This window comes from Caenorhabditis remanei, chromosome X, assembly GCF_010183535.1.
Source record: "Caenorhabditis remanei strain PX506 chromosome X, whole genome shotgun sequence".
Classification (NCBI taxonomy): domain Eukaryota; kingdom Metazoa; phylum Nematoda; class Chromadorea; order Rhabditida; family Rhabditidae; genus Caenorhabditis; species Caenorhabditis remanei.
The window spans coordinates 19,612,817-19,637,594 of record NC_071333.1 but is presented as its reverse complement, the minus strand read 5'-3'; the positions used below and the strand labels follow the sequence as shown (position 1 = coordinate 19,637,594).

General features: G+C 36.7%; 6 protein-coding genes across 6 annotated transcripts; 1 reads left to right on the top strand and 5 right to left on the bottom strand.

The window, feature by feature from the left end:
* Positions 1 to 2,813: 2,813 nt before the first annotated feature.
* Positions 2,814 to 3,107, bottom strand: GCK72_025947 (uncharacterized protein; the record flags this gene model as incomplete). The annotated part of the gene is made up of 1 exon (XM_003099975.2): positions 2,814 to 3,107. One exon carries the CDS (start codon positions 3,105 to 3,107, stop codon positions 2,814 to 2,816), a length of 294 nt encoding a protein of 97 aa, XP_003100023.2.
* Positions 3,108 to 3,524: 417 nt separating this feature from the next.
* GCK72_025946 (uncharacterized protein) lies at positions 3,525 to 3,803 on the bottom strand (the record flags this gene model as incomplete). Its single annotated transcript, XM_053736571.1, has 1 exon — positions 3,525 to 3,803. One exon carries the CDS (start codon positions 3,801 to 3,803, stop codon positions 3,525 to 3,527), a length of 279 nt encoding a protein of 92 aa, XP_053580137.1.
* A 649-nt stretch (positions 3,804 to 4,452) lies between these two features.
* GCK72_025945 (uncharacterized protein) lies at positions 4,453 to 5,347 on the top strand (the record flags this gene model as incomplete). The annotated part of the gene is made up of 5 exons (XM_003099940.2): positions 4,453 to 4,457; positions 4,503 to 4,625; positions 4,679 to 4,804; positions 4,854 to 5,000; positions 5,257 to 5,347. 5 exons carry the CDS (start codon positions 4,453 to 4,455, stop codon positions 5,345 to 5,347), a joined length of 492 nt encoding a protein of 163 aa, XP_003099988.2.
* A 1,024-nt stretch (positions 5,348 to 6,371) lies between these two features.
* GCK72_025944 (uncharacterized protein) lies at positions 6,372 to 7,708 on the bottom strand (the record flags this gene model as incomplete). The annotated part of the gene is made up of 4 exons (XM_053736570.1): positions 6,372 to 6,454; positions 6,502 to 6,818; positions 6,873 to 6,981; positions 7,030 to 7,708. The coding sequence occupies 4 exons, from the start codon at positions 7,706 to 7,708 to the stop codon at positions 6,372 to 6,374; spliced, it is 1,188 nt and encodes a 395-aa protein (XP_053580136.1).
* Positions 7,709 to 7,765: 57 nt separating this feature from the next.
* Positions 7,766 to 9,915, bottom strand: GCK72_025943 (uncharacterized protein; the record flags this gene model as incomplete). Its single annotated transcript, XM_053736569.1, has 8 exons — positions 7,766 to 7,779; positions 7,836 to 8,081; positions 8,611 to 8,697; positions 8,751 to 8,843; positions 8,916 to 9,089; positions 9,369 to 9,500; positions 9,544 to 9,612; positions 9,657 to 9,915. The coding sequence occupies 8 exons, from the start codon at positions 9,913 to 9,915 to the stop codon at positions 7,766 to 7,768; spliced, it is 1,074 nt and encodes a 357-aa protein (XP_053580135.1).
* A 7,161-nt stretch (positions 9,916 to 17,076) lies between these two features.
* On the bottom strand, positions 17,077 to 21,584 carry GCK72_025942 (uncharacterized protein; the record flags this gene model as incomplete). The annotated part of the gene is made up of 12 exons (XM_053736568.1): positions 17,077 to 17,213; positions 17,260 to 17,604; positions 17,649 to 17,888; positions 17,934 to 18,071; positions 18,119 to 18,373; positions 18,449 to 18,628; positions 18,724 to 18,915; positions 18,991 to 19,224; positions 19,274 to 19,495; positions 19,576 to 19,728; positions 21,292 to 21,363; positions 21,410 to 21,584. The coding sequence occupies 12 exons, from the start codon at positions 21,582 to 21,584 to the stop codon at positions 17,077 to 17,079; spliced, it is 2,343 nt and encodes a 780-aa protein (XP_053580134.1).
* Positions 21,585 to 24,778: the final 3,194 nt, after the last annotated feature.

The window sequence follows — 24,778 nt, the reverse complement described above, 5'->3', positions numbered from 1 at the left end:
ACTTTACCGATGTATTACAGGGCCTCTATTTTTCAACCTGTCCGTTTGGCTATTTTTCGAGCTCTCAAGTCATCAATTTTCAACCAAACGGAGAGAGAGAGAGAGAGGGAGAGAGAGTGAAAAAGAGAAAATCCAACAGTAAAAGATGATTTTAGATTGATGTAGTAAGAGGAAGGATAAAAAGAGGTAGGATAAAATATATTTTTACTGTCAATCATATCGTTTTTACCATTTGAGGAGAGATAAGATAATTAGGAGACACATATACCCACCCTGAGAGACCAAGATCTTACGGCACGGTACTCTAGAAACCCAAAAAAGCAAAATATTAATTGTGAATTGCTCGGTGTTAAAGTTGACCAGGGGCAGTTCAAAACTTCGCGAACACCAAAAAATACTTTTCGATACGAAAAAGGCGCAAAGGAAATAGGTTGGTCAATGTGGTCAAAAAGGTGAAATGAGAAACGAATGACTCAAAAATTCAAATTTTTTATGTAATATTTGAAGCAGAAATAAGTATCATAAATAGTAAGAGGGGAATTAGAAAATATTAGAAAAAAACCAAACTGATAAAAGGTCTAACGGTGGGTTTTTGATGTGATAACGAGGGAAAAAAAATTGGTGAAAATGAATGTTAATAAGGAAATAGTCAGAATAAATTATAGTTATTGAATGCCGTGAACGTTGACTACAAGAAGAGCCAACAGCTTAAGTTCAAGAAAAGAAGGGATTCCGCTCTAAACTGAGACGGGGACAGTAATTGATGGTCAAAAAATACAAGGAGTTTTAGTGTTTTCCTAATGGGCAGGTTCAAAACAAATTGAAGTAAAAAAAAGGATTTCCGTCTGTTAAAATCATAAGTTCTTCGGATAATATCTCCGTTTTCAAATCGCTCTGTGTTGCCTGCAAGAAAACAGAAAACAGCTGTCCGCTTTTTTTCGAAACCGGGAAGGAGAAAGTGAGAGAGAAAAGGAGGAAAGGAGAGTCGATGTGGCCAATTGAAAGAGAAAGGAGGAAGTGATACGGGTAGGTCAGTGTGGCCAAATGAATAGTGGAAAGGGAAATGGGGAAAGAAATTCAAGAATTTTCTTTTTCGATTGAATGTGTTTCTCTTTGCTTATTATGAGTATTTTGGTACCAAAATCAAAACCCGGCCCGTCACGCCGGGGTACTTGGCACCAAATTCGAATTTCAAATTTTTCACGAAAAAACCAAATTTTTGCCCATCATTCAGAATTAGAACAAATTCTGAGAAATCATCAGAAATGTTTACATTTTCGATAAAAAAGTGAAAACATTTCAATGAAAAATTGAAAAAATTGGTTCATCTTCTGAAGGCGGGCCTTCAGGCCGGAGAAAAACGAGGGACATCTGAAGCACACAAATTGTTTTTTTAGAAGAAGGAATTCCTCTCAGTAAAACTACTAACAGAAAGCAGAAGGAACCCCTGGCGAAATCTCCCCAAACGCTTTCTCTACGAAGAAGGTCTCTTCCCTCAACATTCGGCCTCCCAGTTGTGTTTGTGTGCCCCCCGAGAGGAAGAGAATTTGTGTGTTGGCAGCTGCCCCGCGCCCAACATTAACTGCGTGTAGGGAACGTTTCCCCGTCTGCGTCTTGTTTATACTGTACACTATTTTCTCTTGACTTTCTGTCTCTACCCAATCTCTATTCGTATGACCCTTCTTTTCGGAACAAAGGGAGGTCTATCGATTTGGCTTCGGTTTCTGTTCAGAGTACATTTTTTTGAAATATGTATAAGACAGAAACATACAATACTAATTTTTTATGAAGTAGAGAGAAAATGAAAAAAAGGAATGCACACGTCGAGGCTAGAGAAAAGAAACATGGGTGATGCTATCAGTTGCCGATAGATTACATATAGTAAACGTGTCAAAACGTAATAAAATGTAGTTTTTCAAATTCTTTAATAGTTTAATATTTTTAACTTAAAAGATCTTTACGACAATTCAAGATAGTAGCTCCACGAAAAGTGAATAAAGTGTGCTGAATCATTCATCATTCGCACTTTGATCGGCTCCCATTTATCAATCAAATCATTTATTGTATTTTTTTAGATTTAATTGAATTTTTTTCTCCCCCTCCCACATAAAGGTTACAGGCAGAGGTCAGAAATTCCGGGCCGTGCCGGCCGGCTCGTCGGCCCGGCACATAGAAATTTAAAATGTTTTGAAAGAATTTCATAAAAAATGCGGGATTTCTGTGAAGTTTACAAAAATAATGTCTCTTTGCTTGATTTTGTCTTCACATAGAAAAATATAGCTAAAAAATAAGAGGAAAGGAATAACAATAAAATTTTTAACTTACAGATGCGCTATATTTTTCACTGTGGCAAAAAAAATAAAGCGAAAAGGTTGTATTTTTTTTTAATTTGACAGAATTCGCGGATTTTAGTGAACTTTTTTTCAAACATTTTCAAATTTCTACAGAAGCCGCGCCGACCAGGAATGCGCCGCGCCAAAAGTGGCAACATTTTTTGTCAGCTCGGCTCGGAATTTCCCAACAGTTGCAAGTTTTTACAAATTTAGCTTTTTTCTGACATCAGGCATCTACTCAGTATATGAAAACAGAGCATTAGATAAGACAATGCGCAAAAAAGGAAAACGCTACTATTTTACTAGCCTAATCTTTGTTCTTCGGAGTTCTTGCAGAGTGAGTATTGCTAAATCCAATCGTACATTAATCATTGATAAATTTCCTGAAAAAATAAAAAGTCGAACAGCATTTTGTTTCATATTAACAGATTTATTGACATTTTTCATATCAACAAAGAAATAGAGGGAAATTATCACCTTCTACTCATCTTCCTCATCCTCATCTTCCGACTCCGGAACAACTCTCTTCTTCCTGGCAGGCGGTCTCCATCCGGGTTGGTCTTCCAGTTCAAATTCCAAATCCCAATCATCCATGGTCTCTACCTTAGATTCAAGCTTTGAGCTCTCTCCAGATGATTTGTCAACCTTTTTATTTTCAGTCGCCTTCGGAACGGCTTTTTTCTCACCGGAATTTTCTTTCTTATCAATTTTCGGCTTTGAAAACTTCTTGGTCGTCTCCGGTTTCCCTTTCTTGTCCTTTGTTGATTTTCCCATCGCCGTGAATTTGTGAATTCAATTAGAGAATCAAGAAGAAGAATAAGAAACCGCACTGGTATCAACAAAAAAGTATCGAATAAGATTAGAAATGAGCGGGAAGAGTATATGCGCGCTTTTAGGGTATTAATGAAAGAATTGTGGAAATAGGAGGAGACTCGTCGAAAAAGAGCTTTATGACGCGAAATCCGACATGTGATGATAGATTTGTGGAATGTAGAAAATGAGAAATAGGAAATTGAAAAAGGATTAGCGGTCAGGAAGATTTCTTGTACCCTGACGTCAGTTTACGTGTAGCTTTGACAGGAAAATATATTAGAGAACAAAATGTTTATTTATAGCCTGACTCCACAAAATATATAATAATTTTAAACAACAAAAATAAAACAAGTGAAACTTTTTTTCCAATTTAGGTCTTTAATCTTCCTCATCTTCGTCGTCATCCTCTGACTCCGGGACCACTCTCTTCTTCCTTGCCGGTGGTCTCCATTCAGGTTGTTCTTCCATTTCATCTTCCAAATCCCAATCCATTATTTCTTCCTCTTTGGAAGTTGACGTTGAGTTTGAATCCAACACCTTAGACGGTTCTACCTCCAATTTTCCATTAAACTGCTTAGCTTGACTTCGTGTGACCATGTTATGAGTAGAAGGTGGAATTGATGAATTTTTGGTAGCGGTTTTCGATTTTGAGACCATGGTTGCAATGAAGTAGAGTGAGTGTGGAACATCCTTCTTTTGTATACCTTTATTAGCTCAACTTAGATCAAAAAAGTGTTCAGAAAAACTTGCAAAGTACTTCTGATTAGTTGTTTACTAGTACTTGTTCAAAAAAATAGTATAGTGCTAATTCAGGTTTTTGATGAGAGGCAATTACAGAGAACATTCGTGATGAATCTAATTGTGATGTGCTCTTTGGTGGAAAGAGTGCGGAGTATTGGATTATTAATAACCACTATGACACACTCTTAAAGTTAGACATTTTCAACTGAGAAAGGCAGAATATGATATATTTTTGGCCGGTACTGTAACAAAACTAACTGCAAAATGTATACGTTTCACATTTGACCTCGAATACCAATAAAACATTTTTCAGAAATTTGAAAGTGTTCGTTTGCCAGTATTTGTTTTTCTCCATGAACTTGGTACACCTTTATCTTTTTTCTCTTATCTACAACACTTTTATTGAACACATAAAGTTTAGAGACAAGGTATTCTGAAGAGACGCAGAAAACATAATATCATAAGATAAGAACTTCTTTCAGAATACACCAACTTTTCCTTAAACATTTCTTTTTGAACCTCCTTCAATATTATCTGATAGTTACAACGCGTATTTCCAGTGGTCATGTCGTGAGTGTTACAGAAAACTTTTGAGTTTCATAAAAAAAGTTGCAGGTATGAACTGATCATAAAAAACCTGGAGTTGGAACTTCAGAACTTCAAGAATTATATCAGTACTCAAAATGATTATTTTCAAAAGCAACTGAAAGAGAAAGATGATCGATTGAGAGATCAAGAGTGAGAAAATTGTTACTAAACTTATACTAAACTTTACAGAAGTGTGTTTCCAGGAAAAAACTCACACAGCATGCCAGCGATATGAACTATTTGAAACAGGAAAAACAACAATGTGAAAACTATTATCGAAATGAATTGGCGACTCGCATAACAGAATATGAAAACACTAAAAATGAAACGTATGGTTTGAATGAGTGAGACACTTATAACATCCAAAAAATTTTACAGATTACATTTGAAAAACTCTCTTCAACAAAAAGGTGCAGAATGTTCCCAGTTGCAAAATTTACTAAACAAGGACGCATCAAACATGAAACAACGCGATAAAACATTGAGGGAAACAGTTGCTCTAGCTCAAGTCAAAGTTTTGGATTTGTGAGTATTTTTTTAACCAGATTGAGGAGTTTCTGTTATCACCTAATTAAGATCAGCGTTCCGAACAAAAAAGGAACTGATTTACTTTTAAAGACATCACTAGAAAGATCACAAAATGGTCTGTTATTCGAAGTATTTGGTTACTGTTCTATTTGGTAAATATAATTTTTGTACCATAAGAGTTATACACAACTTCTGTGATTAACATGGTGAAAATTGTGATCACCTATACGTCTTGATCTTTCATTTCTTTCAGGCAAAATTCCAATAATGAAGGAGATAAAAACGATCATTTGCAAAAACTGAAAACTCTCATTGACCAAATGCACTCAAAATTAGAAACATAAAAAAAACAATTTCAATACTCACACTCATTTTCTGTTTGTTTTCACTTGTTTATGGTTACCACTATCATTGCATTTAGTTTTTGTTCCGTCGATATTGAAATTATCTGTTTTCTTCACTGTTTCCAGTCTTATTTTTTGAAAAGATTCATAGCTTCTCCTCCCATAATGACTAATAAATCATTTGCAGAAAACAAATTTTCACAAAATACTTGCTCCCTTATAGATCACAGTTGTAGAACCATTTCAAATCGATGTAGTCGATAATTTTTGTCAATAATAATTATCGTCTTTTCTTAACTTGTTCTCATTAAAAACTATCTTCAAGGAGTAAAATTGTGCTCCATTCTGAATTCTTCAAACGTAAAAGTTGTTCATCTCATACAATCATTTTTCCTATTCTTCTCGAGTACTCGCTGAAAGAAACAATTTTATATGATAATAAATTAATTTAATCAGTAAATATAGTTCGTATTTAAACTAAATCCCGACAACAAAATTCACATAGAACAATAAAAAAAACTCTCAGACAACAATAAATTAACAAGAAAACATCAGCAATTGCATTCATAGCTGTTATCCATTATAATTGTCAATGATTGTGACACACTCCATTATCTACCCTGAAAATGAGCAAGGTTGTTGTTGATTTCATTGATAATCAGAACATATACAGTATCGTTCAAAAAGTTATCAACTTTGGCTGTTTTCAGCGAAAAATGATCAACTTTGACTGCGTATTTCGGTGCCATCTGATTGCCCGACAAATTTTCTTCTGTATGGGGCACATAGTGCAAAAATAGCACATAATTCTCTGTTCAGCTCATAATAAATTGAGTTTATCGGACAATTGAATAACAAATAATCTATCAAAGTAATTCATTTTTCACTGAAAACAGCAAAAGTTGATAACTTTTTGAGCGTTACTGTAGCTGAAATATCTAGTGGAGTACACCGGTCTCCTTATTTCTCAAATATTTCAAACCCCCTCCCCCCCCCCCCCCCCCCCCCCCCAAAAGAGTCAAACTCAATGATCTCGGCATTCATTCATACATTCTTCCGGTGAACTAGCTCTCGGTTCATCGTGAGATTTGCTGTTTCCAGCAGCAACTGAAACCCAATCAGATGAAAAGTTAGATTACCATTATTGGACTTACGTGCTTTGAGCCATTTTGGAACTAACGCCAATTTTTTACTTTCCTTTAAATACTCCGTGAACGTTTTTTTCTCTCCACAATAAAAGTTTGGTCGGCACGTTTCAACAAAGACATGGACTGTTCCAGAATTCATATTGCCAAACTCTCCGCATCGGTGGACAAATGTAGAGTGGTGAGATGGAACATCATATTGGATGATTTGATCAATATCCACCGTCTCATACTCTCGAAAAGGAGCACACGTCAAAACGATGGTGTTGATATTCCCCATTTTGAACATCTCATAGATAGCCTGTTTTGTTTTATCCGGCTGTCTACTGGAAAAGTTATACTTATTCAATTAAAATACAATCCGTATGTAACAAACTCACTAATGAACTGGAAGCACCAAGTTTTCATCTTCAGACAGCTCCTCCGCCAGCTCTTTACACTCAAAATCTTCATTTACAAAAATCACAGTTCGTTTTTGTTTTCCGGATTCTATAAAAAAACAAGACTGTAAAGAAATTTGAACCGAATGAACCTCACCTTCTTTTTTCAATAATTCTCGGAGCACCACTGTTTTGTTTCCGTAATGTACTTCATGGAACTGGAGATCCACATTAGCTCTTTGTTGCGGTGGTTTTGGAATAACTTTCACAATTCCTCTTCTGCCATAAAAACTAGACGACCATGCTTCAATGAGTTCTTCCACTTCAGGTGAAAATTCTTCATCCAAATAGATTCTCTGTGCGGCAAATCCCAGGTATCTCAGAATTCCAGATAAGTTGCTATTCGAGCTAGCCAAGAACTGTCTTATCAAGCAGTTTGTCTTTTCAAAGACAATAAATTGAAGATGAGAGAGCTGGATTCTGCCATTTCTCAAAAGATCCGGAATTCTTCCATTGCAACCAATCAAAATTTCACATCCTTCCTTTAAACTTAGCTCCAAATCGTTCCTAAGAATTCCACCATAAGCTTTACACACTGTGACATCCGTTCCTTTTGCAATTTTGAACTTGTGATGGTTGAACAGCTCATCAACTACAGTGGCGGACGGGGTGAGGATCAGAGCCAACGGTGATCTCTCATTTTTGGCTGCTTGACGTTCCGTAGGGTCTGTTGTAAGAATCTTGTGGACAATTGAGATGGCCGTTGCACAAGATTTGCCAACACTAACGTTCGCTTGACCCATAACGTCGTTTCCAGATAAAATCTGTGGGATCATTTTGGATTGGAATGGAACGTTTGGCAATATCTTGAATTCGCTGAGATTTTTCCGGATTTAAGGGTGGAGAGCTGAAATATGAATCTTTTGAAATTTCTTTTTAATGTTGTTTAGTATAAAAACTCACAATCCCAGTTTTCCATTGTTTCCACATGATTTGAGTTTTGCACTTCATACAGGGAGTAGCGTTTCTCATCTTTCCAATTTCGATATGATGGGTAAACTATGACTGGCCTAGAGTTATTCGGAGTGGTGAGATTTGGAATATTTGAGATTATTGTGTCTTTGTTTTGCGACGTCTGAGCTGATTCAGTAACAAGAACTGAATTGCTCGGGCCGGGTAAATGGGGATCCTGGAACGTGCTGGAGGTGCCTGAAAAGGAAAATTATGTAATAAGTTTATATTTTTGATTCAATACGTAAGTGGAGTGCACATACAGTAATGATAATAATTCTAATAACTTAGGCCGTTTTCAATTGGAATTTTTCACTTCGAGAGTGTGTCTTGGTGTTACTGATAGTTACACCAAACGAATATTTAAAGAATAATACAAATCAAATGTAGAGCTCTAGTTTTGTAGTTGACTACTTTCTTGCACGGACACTTTCCAGAGAGATATGGTCATTTTGAGCTGACTGCTCGAAAATAGCCCAATTTTGGGCTGATTTTGGTCAATAGAGAAATTACTCTGTCGATACGTAACTTGCTAGGGAGTGACCGCCCAAAAAAATTGTCAACAACAAAAATGGAGCTCTGGTTTCAATCTGTACGATCCATAAAAAATAAAGTTTGTGAAACAATCAGTGTACCCATGACACACTCTCAAAGTTGAACATTTTCACTAATAAGGGCCGCAATTGTTAGAATTGTGACCATTACTGTAAGTGTATAAAAGACTGACCTTCATGAGAGTTTTCATGGCGATATGGAAGATTGAAGTCGGCAGAATGGCTTGAGTGGTGTTCTCGGCGTGCTATTCCGAGCTGTGCTAGAAGTTTTAAATTTATTTTCCCTTGGCTCATTTTCTCCAAAACTACTGACCTGGTTGACGTTGATTATCTACAGCAGCTTGAGGAAAACAAAGATTGTGATGGGTACTACGGTTTCTACCTTGAATTTTATTGATTTGTGGTTCTGAAAAGCAAAAAGATGTAATAAACTATGCTTTAACAAATAATTAAATTGATAAAGACAGGATTCACTTACCAGTTGGGTTTTGGTGACAAGCTTCGTTTTCTTGTGGTCGGTTTTGTTGGAGAGCTTCTCCATAGTATGCAGGAGAATATTCTTGGAATGGATGATGGACGCTGATGCCATTCGCAGCTTCAGGAAGATTGTTCTCACGAAAGTAGTTGTTATCGCTTCTGACAGAGGTGTTGTCTGAAAACAGATAACGTTAGTTGCAGTTTCAATAGGTTTTTTTTTAGGAAAAGGTTTTCTTTCAGGTTAACATCCAAGAATTCTAATCTTATGAGGGCTATTCACGTTCAGAAAAATACGTGTTTTCCCACGATTTATTTGTGGAAAAAAAACAGCAAAAAACGGGAAAAAAGTTCTTTCCGGTGAATAATGCAAGAGAAAAAAGATTATTAAGCCCTTTTACTGAGTCACAAGACATTTCTCATTCATTCTTCAGTTCTCAGCTTTTTAATTACTTACCAGGTCCATCACGACGTGTCACTGCACCGTTACCTTTGTGATATTGACAAGAATCCGCGCGAGAGCCATTGGATGCTTCTGGAAGTTGCGAAGTCTCTTGTCGCCCATCACGGTTTCTTTCCATTTCAAAATCTGAAAAAAATGAGTAGAACAGTGGTAAATAAATATTGTTTACCAATAAATGGAGCTTCACCTCTCAAATTATCACGACCATATTCATCGTAGGTTCTATATTGGTTGCTTCCTGAAAAAAGTAGACGTATTTTATATATGATACGCAGTTTTCACCATCTCTAGAAGAGTGAAGATTGCTTCCTCTTAAAATCGGTGATTCTTCGGTTGGTTGATTTTCATATACTGATCTTTGAAAATTCAGTCTTCCAAAAAAACTCATTGAAATTTCTCCAGAAGGAGGATTGTCGCTTCTTAGAATCGGTGATTCCTCGGTTGGCCGACTGTCATATAACGATCTTTGTAAACGCCGTCTTCCAAAGAAAGACGCTGGAACTCCACCAGATTCAGATGACATAAGCATACGGTTTGACATAGTTGACACTAGCGAAGTCTACAAAAATAACCGTGTTTTTCATTTATTGAACAGCGTGAATCTAAACAGAACGCAGAACTTGTGAGGTATGCTAGATGAGAATTGAAGGTGATCGTTATCAGAGAAACTGGTTGCAGTTTTGAAAATTCAGGGAACAACAACTCCAGCTGATTAGTTGCAATATTAAGAAAGTGTTGCTGTATTCTTAGTTATTTGAATAATAAGAATTGTATCTATCAGCTAGTGAAATTTGAAAACAAAATACTAAAATTGGTCAAAAAATATAAAAGATACAGCTAGAAAAGGTGAAACCATTACAAAATCAGAATGTATAAGTAGTTTTTGATTATATCAGGGAGCCTAAAGGTGTTATAAGAATAATAGCATGGCAAATATTCTCAAAAATTTCAAGAACATCGAAAAGCAAAAAGTATATGAGAGTAGTTGGCTGAAATCTATGAAAACAGTGCCTCGCAGGGCAAAAAGGAAAGAAAAATGATTTTTATGATGTGTGAAAGGAAAATTTATAGTTTCACGGAAAGGAAGCACAATCAGAAATGTTACTTTATCCATGTATACAAAAAGAAAAAGAGAGATTGATGATCGTTGCAAAAACTAAACTTTCAACAATATATCTAAGAAAGAGCCCCGGAAAACCTTTAATAAGAAAATTACATATGAACTGAGTCAGCAATTATAAGAAATGTAAGAACCTGGTGAGAGGGAGAGAGAAAGCGATTTTTAACGACTTTAAGGATTATGAGCCGGGTAGAAAAATGAAAAGAATGGGATTTTGAGGGAATAGGCACCAACAGATGTGTTCAAAGATCACAAAAAAGATGAAAGGAAGTGAAAATATATATTAGAAACTTTTTCAACTTATATATAAACTGAATAGAGTGAAACATTTTTTTTTTATTCTTCTTTTTCGAAAAATAACTTCCTCCAACCAGAACTTCCCGAAAAAAAGCTAAAACCTAATTCCCCCCCCCCCCCCCCCCCAACTCTCTTTTTTCTTTGGAATACTAACTCAAAAAATATAAATTTACAAATAGAACAGGTGAAACTTTCACAAAATCAGAATGTGTAAGTAATTTTCTATTATATCAGTTAAACTAAAAGTGTTACAAAAACGATGACATGGCATGAAAGCAAAAAGATTCCAACAACATCGAAAAATAGAAAATGTGCGAGTGGCTGGCGGAAATCTATGAAAACTGTGCCGCACTGGACACAAAAATAAGAAAAAAGACTTTTATGGGGTGTGATTCAGAACGAGAAATTCAGAACCACGAAAGTTTCATTTCATCGATGTAAGAAAAAAGAAAGATTGATGATACTTGCAAAAAATAAACGTTCATCGATGAATTTAAGAAATATCCCGGGAAAAGCGTATGGAACGTAGGAATTGAGTTAGCAGTTATGACAATTGTGAGCACCTAGTGAGGGAGAGCGCTTCTTAACAACTTTGTGAGTTATGAGTCAGGAAAACTGAGAAGAAGAGATTGGGAAACAATCGTCTCTAACAGATGTGTTTGAAGATCAGATAGGAAAAAAATGTATTGGACATGATAGCAAAATATGAGATAGGAAATAATGTGTTAGAAACTTTAAATTCTCCAATTTGTGTAATGAGTTCCTAAAAGAAGTTCAAACGGAGTGAAACGTGTTCTTTTTCTTCTTCGTCTTCAAAAAAAGAAATTCCTCCGACCAGAACTCCCTGAAAAAACACGCCAAACCCAATTGTCCTTTTTCCCTACTCCCTTTTTTTCTTTTTTGGAAAACTAACGAGATGCCCTCAAACGTAAAGAAAAAAGAATGAACAAAAAAGGGCAAAAAAGAACGGAGGAGAAAATGTGGCGGAAAAAAGTGGTTGACATTGATGGAGTATAAAGGAAATGTATAGTGTCCGAACCGCTTTTGAAGAGGATATCAAAAGTGAAAGTGAGTTAAGACAGATAGGAACACATTTACTTTTTTGATCTGTGAGAGTATAGTGTATTTAATAAGCCAAGTGTTTTTTCTTGAAAATTTCACTAGTATTTGCAATAAATGAATTCGCAATCTATTTTCTTATCAAGATTCTGAATTAGTAAATAAGAAATACAAATTCTTGAGTGAACTTGTAAAGCTTATTAGCTAAAAACAACGAGAAACACGCGAAATCAAGAGAGAACGACGAGAATTCGAGAGAAACCAATACAATTTATATCAAACCACGTTTTGATATAAATTAACTCTGAAAACGCGCAAAACCACACCAAACGCACTTTTTGCGGAATACACAATTTATTCCAAGCCAAACTGGCTAAAAACTCACTAAAACAATAATAAAACTATAAATTTGGTCTAAAAACCAAAGAAAGAGGTAAAATCTACTAACGAGAATAACGGATCACCTCACGTGACTCCGCCAGCGCCCAAGAGTGCCGAAATTCTCCATTTTGAAAGCGAAATTGACAATATAGCTGCGAGAAATGCGCGCGCGCCCGTAGGTCAAACGCGGCACACAGTGACATACGGAGTGAGTCTAGAAACTCAAGTGACTTTAAAGAAATGTTTTAGAAGAGCACACGGTGCCAACCGTACATCTCCCTTCTTTTTCTCTTGAGCAAGCACCGCACCTACTCCCCTTCTACTCGCGTCACAATATATCATGAATGGTCTCGATCCATCAAGCGCCTTTTCAATGTTTGGTTGCATCAACACCGGTGCTGTGCAGATTAACTGAATCAACTCTTGAAAAGCAGTTTCATGTTCTGCTTGCCACACCCATGTGCTTTTTACTGATGTCAGAGGCGTCAATTCGGAAGCCACTTGCGCATAATTGAGCATGAACTTTCTGTAATAACTAGTGAGTCCCAGAAAAGAGCGCATTTGTTCCGCATTCTCCGGTCTTTTGAAGTTTTTCATCTTATTAACCTTGGTTTCCTCGGTTTTCACACCTTCCGGAGTGATCCTATGTCCCAAGTACTCCACTTCTTTCTGTGCAATGTGACATTTGCTGGCTCTGAGCTTCATTCCGCTCTTTTCCAGACGAACCAATATCTCTTTGAGATCTTGAATATGTTGTTTCATGTTCTCACTCGCAATGAGCAAATCGTCAACATACACATATGCAGTTTTCCCCAGCAAATCACCAACTACAGCTTCCATAGTTGCTTGAAACACAGCAGGAGACGTGACTAGCCCGAAAGGAAGCACATTATACTCGTATAACTCACTCCCAATAGCAAAAGCTGTTATTTCTTTGCTTTTTTCCTTCAGAGGAATTTGCCAATACCCCGCCAACAAATCTAACGTAGTGAAGATCTTCTTTCCAGACAATGATTGCAATGTTGCTTCAATGTGTGGCAATGGATGAGCATTGTTTTTCACCACCTTGTTTACTTTCCGGTAATCAACACACATTCTTACCGACCCGTCTTTCTTCTTCACTATCACTACCGGACTGGACCATGGTGACTTGCTGCTTCTGATAACTCCCTGCGTTACCATTTTCTGCAGAATCTTTCTTATTTCTGGACGAATAGCAAGCGGAATTGGTCTGGGCTTTTGCCTAATTGGCTCGGCACCATCCAATAGCTCAATCTCACACGTTGTAGCATTTGTGCGACCCAATTCACTATCTTCAATTGCAAAGATGTGCTGGAAGCTCTGAATTACCTTCCAGACTTCTGCCTCACTTTCACAACTGCTTTCTTGTCTTTTCAGGTGCTCACATAATGTTTCCCATCTTTTGCCCTCCGCTTCATTCTGTACTACACTGCACACAATCTTTTCCGACTCTCTGAGAAACCCCGTCTCCTCCAGATGCTCATTCAGAAATTCCAACTTTTCAGCTTTCCCCTGCACTACTTCAAAGCCATCCACTTCCCCTACTGCAATCGTTTGTCCTTTTCTCAACAATACTGGTTTTGTGCCAAAGTTGGAAATGGTAACAAGAGCTCTACCATTAGCCTCTACTTGACAAACTGATGGCGCAATACACTCCTGAATGGGAGTGATCAAGCAATGATCTTTCCCTTCTTGCACAACCCCTTCGACAGAAACCTGGACTACTCTTGAAGAACTTGGAGTTAGCCGAATGTCTTTACATATCTTCACCGCCCTTGGTTGTTCTTCAATGCGAACTTCTACTCCCAACTTATTAAATTGGTCCATCCCGAGAATAATATTTTCTCTGTCAATGGCGGCAATGTAATATTTTATGAGTCTTGTTCTTGTTTGCATCGAAGTTTCAACCTCCACAGTGCACAATAGTTTGAGTGGTTGGTTATTGGCTGTGAAAACTTGAGCAAGTTCTGGCTTTTCTTCCTTCACTTTTTTCACCCACTCTTCTCCATTCTCACCTACAATCTTCTTCCATATTTTCTGAGGAATTATCGATATGCATGCACCCGAATCAAGCATTAGATCAACTTCAGTGTTTCCAATACGCCCTTTCTCAACTTTGATCAACGGTTTTTCCGTTGTGTTACCCTCCGTTTTAGGCGCATCACTAGGAATAGTCAACACTTGTTTATCCTCTACCGAATTAACCGTGTTTTCTTTCACCGGATTGTCATTCACTTTGTTTTGACTTTGCTTCGTGCAATACGTCGCAATATGTCCTTGTTCTTGACACCGGTAACACGTGACCACCGGTCTACTGTACGTCTTTGCATTCCCTGGGGCTTTCGAACATTTTGGATCATGACACCCAACTAGTTTGCACTCACTACACTCTATAAACCCTTTTGTCTTCCCATTGTTATCAGAATTCTCGCCTGTTCTTTGACGCCAATTCTGATTTATTGGGCTTCCTGCATTGTCTGTCTTGTTTGTGAAATTGTTTCTGTTTTGTGAATATGTATTGGTTCTCTGCCCATTGGGATTGCTTTGCACGGACGTATTATTCGCAGACGATGTATTACTACTTTGAGGCGACGGACTCTTTTTCTTTTCACTGTTCTGACTCTTGTTTCTCAAGTTTCTGTCCCTGATTCCCTGCTCATAACGAGTTGCTAACATCCGACACGTATCATAATGGTCTCTTTCTGGCATTCCCAACAACCGATTGTCAATAAGACACGACAACGTTTCGTTCTCAGCGATTGCATCAAGCAATTTTGCGGTTTTGAACGACGAAAGTTCAGAAGCATTAACTCTCTTGAATGCCACTCGAGCTAGTTCATCGATAGAGAGGCAAAAATCTTCGATGTTTTGTTCTGGTTTCTTTCTCAGACTCTCCCATCGGCTTTTTGCTCGTCTCGTTTCGTCTTCTGGTGAAATTCTCAACCTTATCGCCATTGCCTGCATTACACCATTTATTGACTTTTTCTCATGTTCTGGGAGTCCTCGGAAAATACGCAGAGCCCTACCACTGAGGTACTTTGTCTCAAGCAAAATGATTTGATTTTCATCTGAGAATGACTCAAACTTTAATGCGAACGATTTTCGAAAGCTTTCTAACTTAATCGAATTTTCTTCGGCTGAGAATTTCGGAGGTTCCGGCAGATTTTGTTGGACCAACATTTTGTTCATCATCTCTACTGGAGACATTTCTTTCTGTTTTCCCGTATCCCAGTTGGTATAATATCTACCATTCCCTATAGTCTCATCCGCTCTCTCCGAGTCAGACTCACTGTCCATCTGCCCACGCGCTGCCTCAATAACCTCTTCAAGCTCTTTGTCTGTATGTGTTTGCTCTTGCACTGTGCGTTTTTGCACTTTTCGTGGCATACCTGACGTAAGCGTTGTAGTTCCGGTGGATTTCGTTGGCTGGGATGCGTTTTCCTTGATCTGAGAATTCATTTCTTTCAGACTCATGCACGACGTACACTCACCGATCCTCGAGAATGAATTTGACTTTTGATTTAACTCAATAAATCGCGTCTGCTCCTCTTTTTCCGCTTGAGTCCCTTTCAACGACTTCACTCGGCTCTCCGAATCCTTTAGAGCCTTCTTCAGTCTCCTTATTTCCGCCTCCATTTGCTGGGCTTTTTGCTGGCTCGCCTGGCAAACATCATTTTGCATTTTTATCAGTTTTTGAAGTTTTTCTGTGTTTCCAAAAACTTCTTCAAGATCTTCCAGGGTGTTAATCCCTTCCGATGCAAGCATGCTCACCATCTGATATTCCATTGCCTGTTTGCTGTTTGATGTTCCTCCAAGCTCTCTGTCCTGCATTCCATCCAACAGACTCTGCAAGATTTCGTTCTTATTTATCACTTCTTCATTTTCTTTTTCCAATTCTTTATTCTCTTTTGCCAATAAATAAGAAATACAAATTCTTGAGTGAACTTGTAAAGCTTATTAGCTAAAAACAACGAGAAACACGCGAAATCAAGAGAGAACGACGAGAATTCGAGAGAAACCAATACAATTTATATCAAACCACGTTTTGATATAAATTAATTCTGAAAACGCGCAAAACCACACCAAACGCACTTTTTGCGGAATACACAATTTATTCCAAGCCAAACTGGCTAAAAACTCACTAAAACAATAATAAAACTATAAATTTGGTCTAAAAACCAAAGAAAGAGGTAAAATCTACTAACGAGAATAACGGATCACCTCACGTGACTCCGCCAGCGCCCAAGAGTGCCGAAATTCTCCATTTTGAAAGCGAAATTGACAATATAGCTGCGAGAAATGCGCGCGCGCCCGTAGGTCAAACGCGGCACACAGTGACATACGGAGTGAGTCTAGAAACTCAAGTGACTTTAAAGAAATGTTTTAGAAGAGCACACGGTGCCAACCGTACAAATTGATTAACTACATACTACAAAGTGATAAAACGAATGAACTCTGAAAATAAAAATTTCCCCTTATTTTCCTTTGCATATGAGAATTTTTTTTTTTAAATGCAAATTTTCTTTTCATGAATTCATTATTGAACATTGCTGAAAAATATTATATTTATTAATAGCATAAATCGTCAAAATAAATATACAGTTGAGAAAATATAAAGTAGAAGAAGAAAACAGAGGTTAGGGTTACATTTCGAGGTTATTATCAGTATTTGAAGCTAAAAATGAAACAATGAAATAATGTGGAATGGAATAAAATGGGGTTATATAAATATATTAAAAATTAATCAAAAATAAATTGGATTGTTATCCAGGTATTAAAGAGTAACATACAAAGAAAGAAGTAGAAGAACAGTAATAAAAAAATTCACCAATCATCCTCAGAAAGCTCCGCAGGAAATCCATCCATATATTTTCTTTGAACTGGCACATTGGTACGTTTACCGAGCCACTTTGCATTCTTATATTTATCAAAACGTCTGTACTTATATGCGCGTTGATAAGCTGAAATCGTTGATCAGTATTTCAAAATATATTAAACAAAGCTAACCTTTCGTCAAAAAACCAGGAAATAATGCTCTGTACTCTTCTTCATAAATTCTTTTCAGTTCCTTGGCTTCAGAATAATTTAGAAGTTCCTTTTGATGAATCAGGACATGAATAGCTGTGTCCTTCACCTTACCAACTTGTCTGCACCTATGAAACATGTCTTTACTTCTTTCTTCCTCTTTCGGAAAATCAAATTGGATGAATTGATCGATTCCGATAGGGGGACATGCAGACTCGCTGGTGATCATAATGTTACTTTTCACAATATTCAAATGTGACAGAATTTCAGAGAGCTCTTCACCTCTTGTTGGCGAACTCACGAAGATTACAGTCTTCTTGACTGAATCTGAAATTTCGTAACTATAGGCATACAACTCGGAATTTTCTTACGGTTTCCACTCAGTAATCCGTAAAGTTTGTCAATTTTGACATCATCTGTAGTAACTCCGTGCAGAAACAGTCCTTCACTTCTCCATGTTTTAAAAGCCTTGATAGAATCTACATTTTTTTGATTGATTTCCTGATTCGTTAGAGAATATTTGCAAATTATTAGTCCTTCATGGAAGGTGGGGAAGTCTGAAGTGATATTTTCACTATGACCGTTGTCTTTATTCACTTTACCAGGGATTACTGAAAATTGAATATAAACTTTCTGACTGCAGGAGTCATACTCACCTAAGATTTTATCACGCTGGTTTCCGGAAACATTTTGATTCTCTTCCATATCACCAGGCAGCTCACCAAACCGTCCACCAACATTGAGATCGGTTGATAATATAGTCGGCTTTGTTTTATTTTGATTTTGATTGAAATCTAAAGAAAAAAACATTTCTCATTCTTTTTCTAATTTTTTTATGTACCTGTTGTTGTAATAATATGACTTCTAGATGAATGCCCATTTTGCTCAGTCTGATGATCACGCTTTCTGATATTTTCATTGGGACGCCAATTATGACCATTACAGTCATCACTGTCGCTATTCACAGAGCTTCCATCCAATTCGCTATCTTCATAATACGGGCGGTTTCTACCAACAACGGCTAGTTCTCTTTTATTTGGACAGTTTGAAAAAACAAAGCTGCCTTTAGGACGGCGTGGAGGCTCGAATGATTCGCCTATAAGTTTGTCGACTTGTTTGAATAAGAAAAAATAAGAATTCTATTGCAAACTACCAGAAATGAATTACTTACCAGGATTTTGAAATCCTGATTGATTTTGATTTGGTCCTGTATAAGAATCACAAATTTGTTTGTGGAAATATCTCCGTTCTCCTGGTATAAAATTCTCTTCTCTTTCTTGAACGTCGTCTTGATTATCTAGGCTGTTGTACCCGTAATCTCTCGTATTTCTGGGATTAGAGGAACGCAAATCTGAAAGAAAAAAATAACACCACAGGCATCTAAAAACACATTCAAAGTTTTAGTTAACCAGAAAATATCATATTCTAATTTAACTGTCCACCAACCTCGACTCATAGAAAAATGTTCGCTCTGACGACGATGTTCTTTATGGTCCCCATAATTAATATTCCTTCCATTTCTGTTTTTCCCGTTATAGTTATCATATGAAGAATTTGTATCCGCATCTCTGTATCCAGATTCTCCCCTGACGGAACAATTTGAGTGCTGATAGTCAGAACTCCAATTTTTCGATTCTCCTGAAAGTAATGAATTATTTTGAATGATGATCACAAAAACTGTTTTCAATGATCACCAGTTCATCCTCTACCTACCTGATTTTGGAAATCCTAGTAGATCTGGATACCGTTTGGAGTATCGACCACGATTATTACCGTTGTTACTATTTTCGGATTCACGGGTTCTCCCATATGAATTCCGTACTGGTGACGTTTCAGTATAATCAGAAGACCCAGTGTCTTGGCTTTCATGAAAGCTGTCTTCGCTTTCCAGGCTTTCCTCTGAATCACTTCTTGTGTGCCTATAATTGCCTTCAGGCGGATAGAAATCTGAACATGTAAATAATCAAAGAAATGTTTAATTAAGTTTTTCACAAACCTAAAGCTGCATCGCGACGTCTAAAAGAATTTCCCTGCTGATAGTTCTGCCGATCTCGGACGTTGTTGTGCCCATTGTCAGTATTCCTCCCATTTCTGAGATTTTGGTATTTCTTCGAATAATTGGAGTCTGTATCCCTCAACTCAAAGTTTCCTCTCTCAAGAGAACATTTTGAGTTCCGGTAGTTACGTTGATCTCGTTCAGTCCAACGGTATGAGTCTTCTGAAAATTGCGTGTCAACTTTAATAATATGAAAATTTCTAGAAATCTAATTTTTCCATCCTAGCAAAGATATCCCTTACCACGACTTCTATTTTCCGAGTTCCGTTGAATTGTTTCCTTATCTTGACGGCGATTTCCATAGTAATGCTGTTCTCGAGACTCCCACTTTCTCTCACTCGAGTTTTGATTTGGAGGTCTGCTGTGATTTTGACGAGATTCAACCCTGTTGCATTCTGAAAGTTGTTTTGTTTTATAAACATCTTATAGGCCGGATTTCTGAATACAGTCCTATTTTTCTGATAGTACGTCACATTTTTAATGATTGCCACATAGTTTTTGTTTTTCATGGAATGTATAAATCAAAAACCGTGCTCCATTTATGTAGTTGAAAACTTTTTTGTTTAACATCTTCATGGGGAATCAAATGGTAAGTACGTAACTTTTGGAGAATCAACTTCAAAAATGCTCTCAACTACGAAAATATAGACATTTTTTCGACCTAGGATTTTCACAATACAAAAATCGAAGTGGTCGGACAATAAAAACACAATGAAGTAGTCTCAGCATTTGGCATTTAGAATTGAAAAACAGAAAAATGTCATATAAACTTTAGTTTGCATTTTGGCCTCTCATTTTAATCGCATTCATAAAATAAATAAAAATTCATACAATGTCGTGTCAAATTTGCAAAACGTGGACAAATCACACACGTCGTAAAGGGGGCCGAAGCACACCTAACATTCACGATCTGAAGAGGATGGGCCGAGGCGTCATCATTCATTTCGCCGCCCTGATTTGAGCCATAGAGTACGAGGACCAAAGTACCGCACAGCTGCTGTTGGGGGAACAGTGGTGGAGGGAAAAAATATGTTAGGCAGTCGTGGGGAAAAGGGGGAAAAGGGGGAAGAGTGTGTGGAGTGTGTGTGTGTGTGTGTCGCCAAGAGAATAAATAGTGATGCAGAAATATATAAAGACGCTGTTATTTCTGTTATTTCTGTTATTATTTCTTATCTGTTATTTCTTATCCAAAATCGGCGAATTTGAATAGGAAATGTAGATTACACCAAGAGGTTCATTTCTTTAGTTAACTTAATTTTGATATGGGTACTGACAAGAAAGTTTCAAAATGCTGAAATGATGAATCCTTCAAACAAGGGTTTTTCAATTCAAAATTGTTAAATTTCCGATACTCGTGCAAAAAATTTACAAAAACAACAAAAATCGAGGGCTACCGTTGGTTTGTATAATCCTTGTAAAATGTATCTTCGTTAACCAATACAGTATCGCTCAATAGGATATAAACTTTGGCCGTTTTCCTTTTAATAGTGTGTCTTGGTAATACTGATTGTCACACCTAGTAGGTTTTTAATGGATCTTATAGATCAAAAGTAGAACTTCATTTTTGTAGTTGACAACTTTTTTGTACGGGCATTCCCTCGAGAGTTACGTATCGACAAAGTAATTTCTCCCTCAAACCGACCAATTTCAAGGCAAAGTGCGATTTTTGAGCTGTAATCTCTTAAAATGACCAGAACTCTTTAAGGAGTGCCCGCACAAAAAAGTTGTCAATTACAAAAATGGAGCTCCACTTTCAACCTGAATGATTCATTAAAAACTACCTGTTTGTGACAATCAGAATTATCACGACACACTCTCAAAGTTGGACAAGTGCAACTGAAAAAAAAGACCAAAGTTTGTATCAGTTCATATCCTATTGAGCAGTACTGTAGGTCAGACCGTGATCATCCTCAGTTAATCATTTTCAATACATTGATCAGTCAGAGTCAGAAAATCACCTCGTTCATATTCATCTGAGATGCGATTCAGCTCTCTTTTTATTGCGTCTATTTTTTGTAGAAATCCTCCATCTGAATATCACTTTAATTTAAAAATAAATTCACGTAACAACCTCACCATTCCGTGGATGCCGGTTACTGTTTTGGTTTCTGTTCTTATTAGCATTACTATGATATCCATATCCATCAAATCTTGAAGTCTGGAACTCAGAATTGTAGTCATGATAATCATCATTATCTCTGAAGCGTCGGTGGGAATCGGGCCTAGGAGAGTAGCCCGAACGACTGTGCATTTCAGCCACTGCCTGCCTGCAAATCTAGAATTCCAAAAAAGTGCAAACAAACAAAGAGGGAGAAATCCGAAAAAACTTGTAAATGTAGAGTTATTAATGCAGATGGACGAGGAAAAAATAAATTCAAAAAAACAATAAGACACCACAAGACTAATGATTATAAAAGCTTGTTAGTCTATAAAAACTGGTTCACATAAAACTGGCATCCAAGCAAATTACACCTGAGGCTTCATACGTTTCCGTCGAAAAATTATCAAAAATGCAGTTTATCTTTAACATTAAGACCCTTCTCAGAAAACACTTTGCTAGGAATAGGAGTTGGAGACAGAGTGAGGGAGGAAGTCATACATTGTTTGACGTAATCCTATTCCAATTATCCAGTGTTTCCAGTTTAATTTAGAGTTACTAGGTGTTTTAAATGTAACACATGTCTCGAGTATTACATATATATAAACTTTGCCAATCAAAAAGATGCGTTCTCAAGAAATCCAATATGACATGATCCATATCGTTTCCTGTTTCGGCTCACATCTTAACCTAGTCTGATAAGTATGACAGGAAATTGACATCAATAAAATCAATTTCCGGCCTTCTCTCCATTTCTGTCGGAAGATGGTGAAATATTCGTTTTGTCTTCTAAACTTGCAAGTTGTGTTCGAAATGATTTATTTCCTCATATCAGATAATAAAAAGAATAAAGGTCGTAACAGACAGAAAAATGGGATAAGGTTACCGTACATTGTGTGCCGGCCGTTCTGTTGAAGTTTACTTTACAAAATTTGATAGAAAATCATTTTTGAACATTAATCGTGTTGGATTTCAATTAACATAAGTTTACAAGAAAGAGATAGACAAGGGACTGATATAGACAGCATCATACTACTCGTGAAATGAGAATCCTATTCAGATAAACAAAAAATCGTGCTAATTAGAATTTTTTTTAAGTGTGTAAATGTTTAGTTTTTTTATTCAGATGGGCGGGCTTAGAAAATTTTTTTTTTAAACATTATGTCGCCACAAGGATAAAGATTATAGAAGCTGACTTAGTCATGTTGTTAGTATAAAAAACATCTGCCTAAAACGTATGCATTAGCTTCGGATTGGAAATATGTTAATCTACGGAGCTTAGAATTGCAAAAAGAATCAAAATGGGATATTCTTAACCATGTCGTCATAAAGTATAAATGTTCTGAATTATTAATCTTGAACATTGATGTTACACATTTATTGTCCCTAATTGTTGGACTTGTTCATAGGTAGACCTCTCCTTTTTTGTTAGTATTATTGGGGATGGACTATCCAGAAATTTTAATTTTTTTCAATTAAAGAAAATGAGCGTTTTTCAATAAAGTGATGTCTGAGCGGAGGAAAAAGCAGAGAAAAAATGTCGTATTCAGTGGAGACAAACAAAAAGAATGAAATATTGGGCGTCAGAATTTGCACATGACCGGAAAGGATACATTTGGGAGATTTAGATTGGCATCTTCTAAAGCAGAGGTGTCAAAATACTCAATATCCAAAGATTACCTAGTCTGGCAAGGGAAGTCTTTGGAGACACCACTTTCAAACGACCTATAAATTTGGTTATAGGTATTTTTGACCACGGGGAGTGCATTTTTGCAATCAAAACTTTCTCAATGTCTCTCCGAGTCGAGTGTTAAGCTCTCGAACTTTTCATATGGTTAAGCCTGTTTACATAGAATTCCAAATCGGCGGTATATACGCCACGGCGCGATTCCATTTGTATTCCCCCGCGGTTTACGTGTACTCGTACGTTGCAAAAATGAGAATATATTGGGTACTGTTCTTATCGATTCGAAATTCCATGTGAAAAAGCTTATCCAGGTGAAAAGTTTGAGAGCTCATAACTCGACTCGCAGTGACATTCAGCAGGTTTTGACTTCGGAAATCGACTCCCCGTGGTCGAAAATACCTATAACCAAATTTATAGGTTGTTTTAAAATGGTATCTCCAAAGACTTTCTTTGTGAGTACCATTGGAAAAATATAATCTTGTGTAAAAATAACTTCAACAGGTGATCAGAACGAATGTCAAAATTGATTAAAACACATGAAAAAACATACGGGCTTTTATACTAAACATGGAGGCGGAGTTTCTGATTTTACAAATAATAAGTTAGAAGAAGATAGATGATTCAGCCAGACGGTGAACCAACAAAGCGCGGTGAGATGAAAAGGGTTAGGACAAAAAAAATGTAACTTTGACTCGTGCATCAAGGGAAAAGATACAATTCCTACAGAACCGGACACGAGTAAAAAAGAATCAAGCATTTCTTTCAGATATAGATACATATCATGGCTTAGAAAGTAATTCTTCTAAAAAAAGCTTATTTTTTAATGCAAGTTATCCCTATGAAATGAGAAATCGCTGATCAACTGATTTTCTGCTTGGATACATATGCACCTGATCTCTTTGTATTCAAAAAACATTAATTTCCGAAACAGTCAGAAACGAAAAAAAATCAAAAAGATATAATCTCAAGCAAATCGCAATAGTTGAACATTGATGTAACACCTGCGCTTTACTAAATAGTCAATAATTCAGAAACTTGAAAAAAAACCGAATTTTCAATTAATACCTTCTTAGAAACTACGCGTATAAAACGCTGTCTGAAACAAAATTCGAAAAAAGTTTTAAAGACATTTTAGAATTTTTGAAAATATTGAGAAAACAAAATGATAATTATTAGTTTTCTCGGTGTAAGTCTGGCAGAAAGTGTCCAAAGATTTAAAATACAAATTTTAGAGCAAGAAATCATATAGAGAATGTAAAGCAATTCGAGAAAATAACTTTGTGAAAATGCAAGAAATACATTTCTTACAGCAGCTGATTATATTGGAATACAAAATATTGGTTCTTTGAAATTGCGAAATTTTTTTCTGACGCACTGGTTTGCAATGAGGTACATGGCTTCTGAAACTTATGATTCAGAAAAAATATCTGATTTTAAATATAGAATATCTCTGCATTGAGCAAACACTAATCTGCGAGACTTTGAATCCCGAAAAAAACGAAAGGAGATAATCTGAAGCACGTTGTGACAAAAAAGGAAACGTGCAGGTATTAACGAAACGTCACGAGTTACGTGAAAGAACAGAAAAGTGAAGTCTATAGAGACGCGCTTTTCAAACGATTAATAAACTTAGTTATAGGTACGTTCTATCACGAGAAGC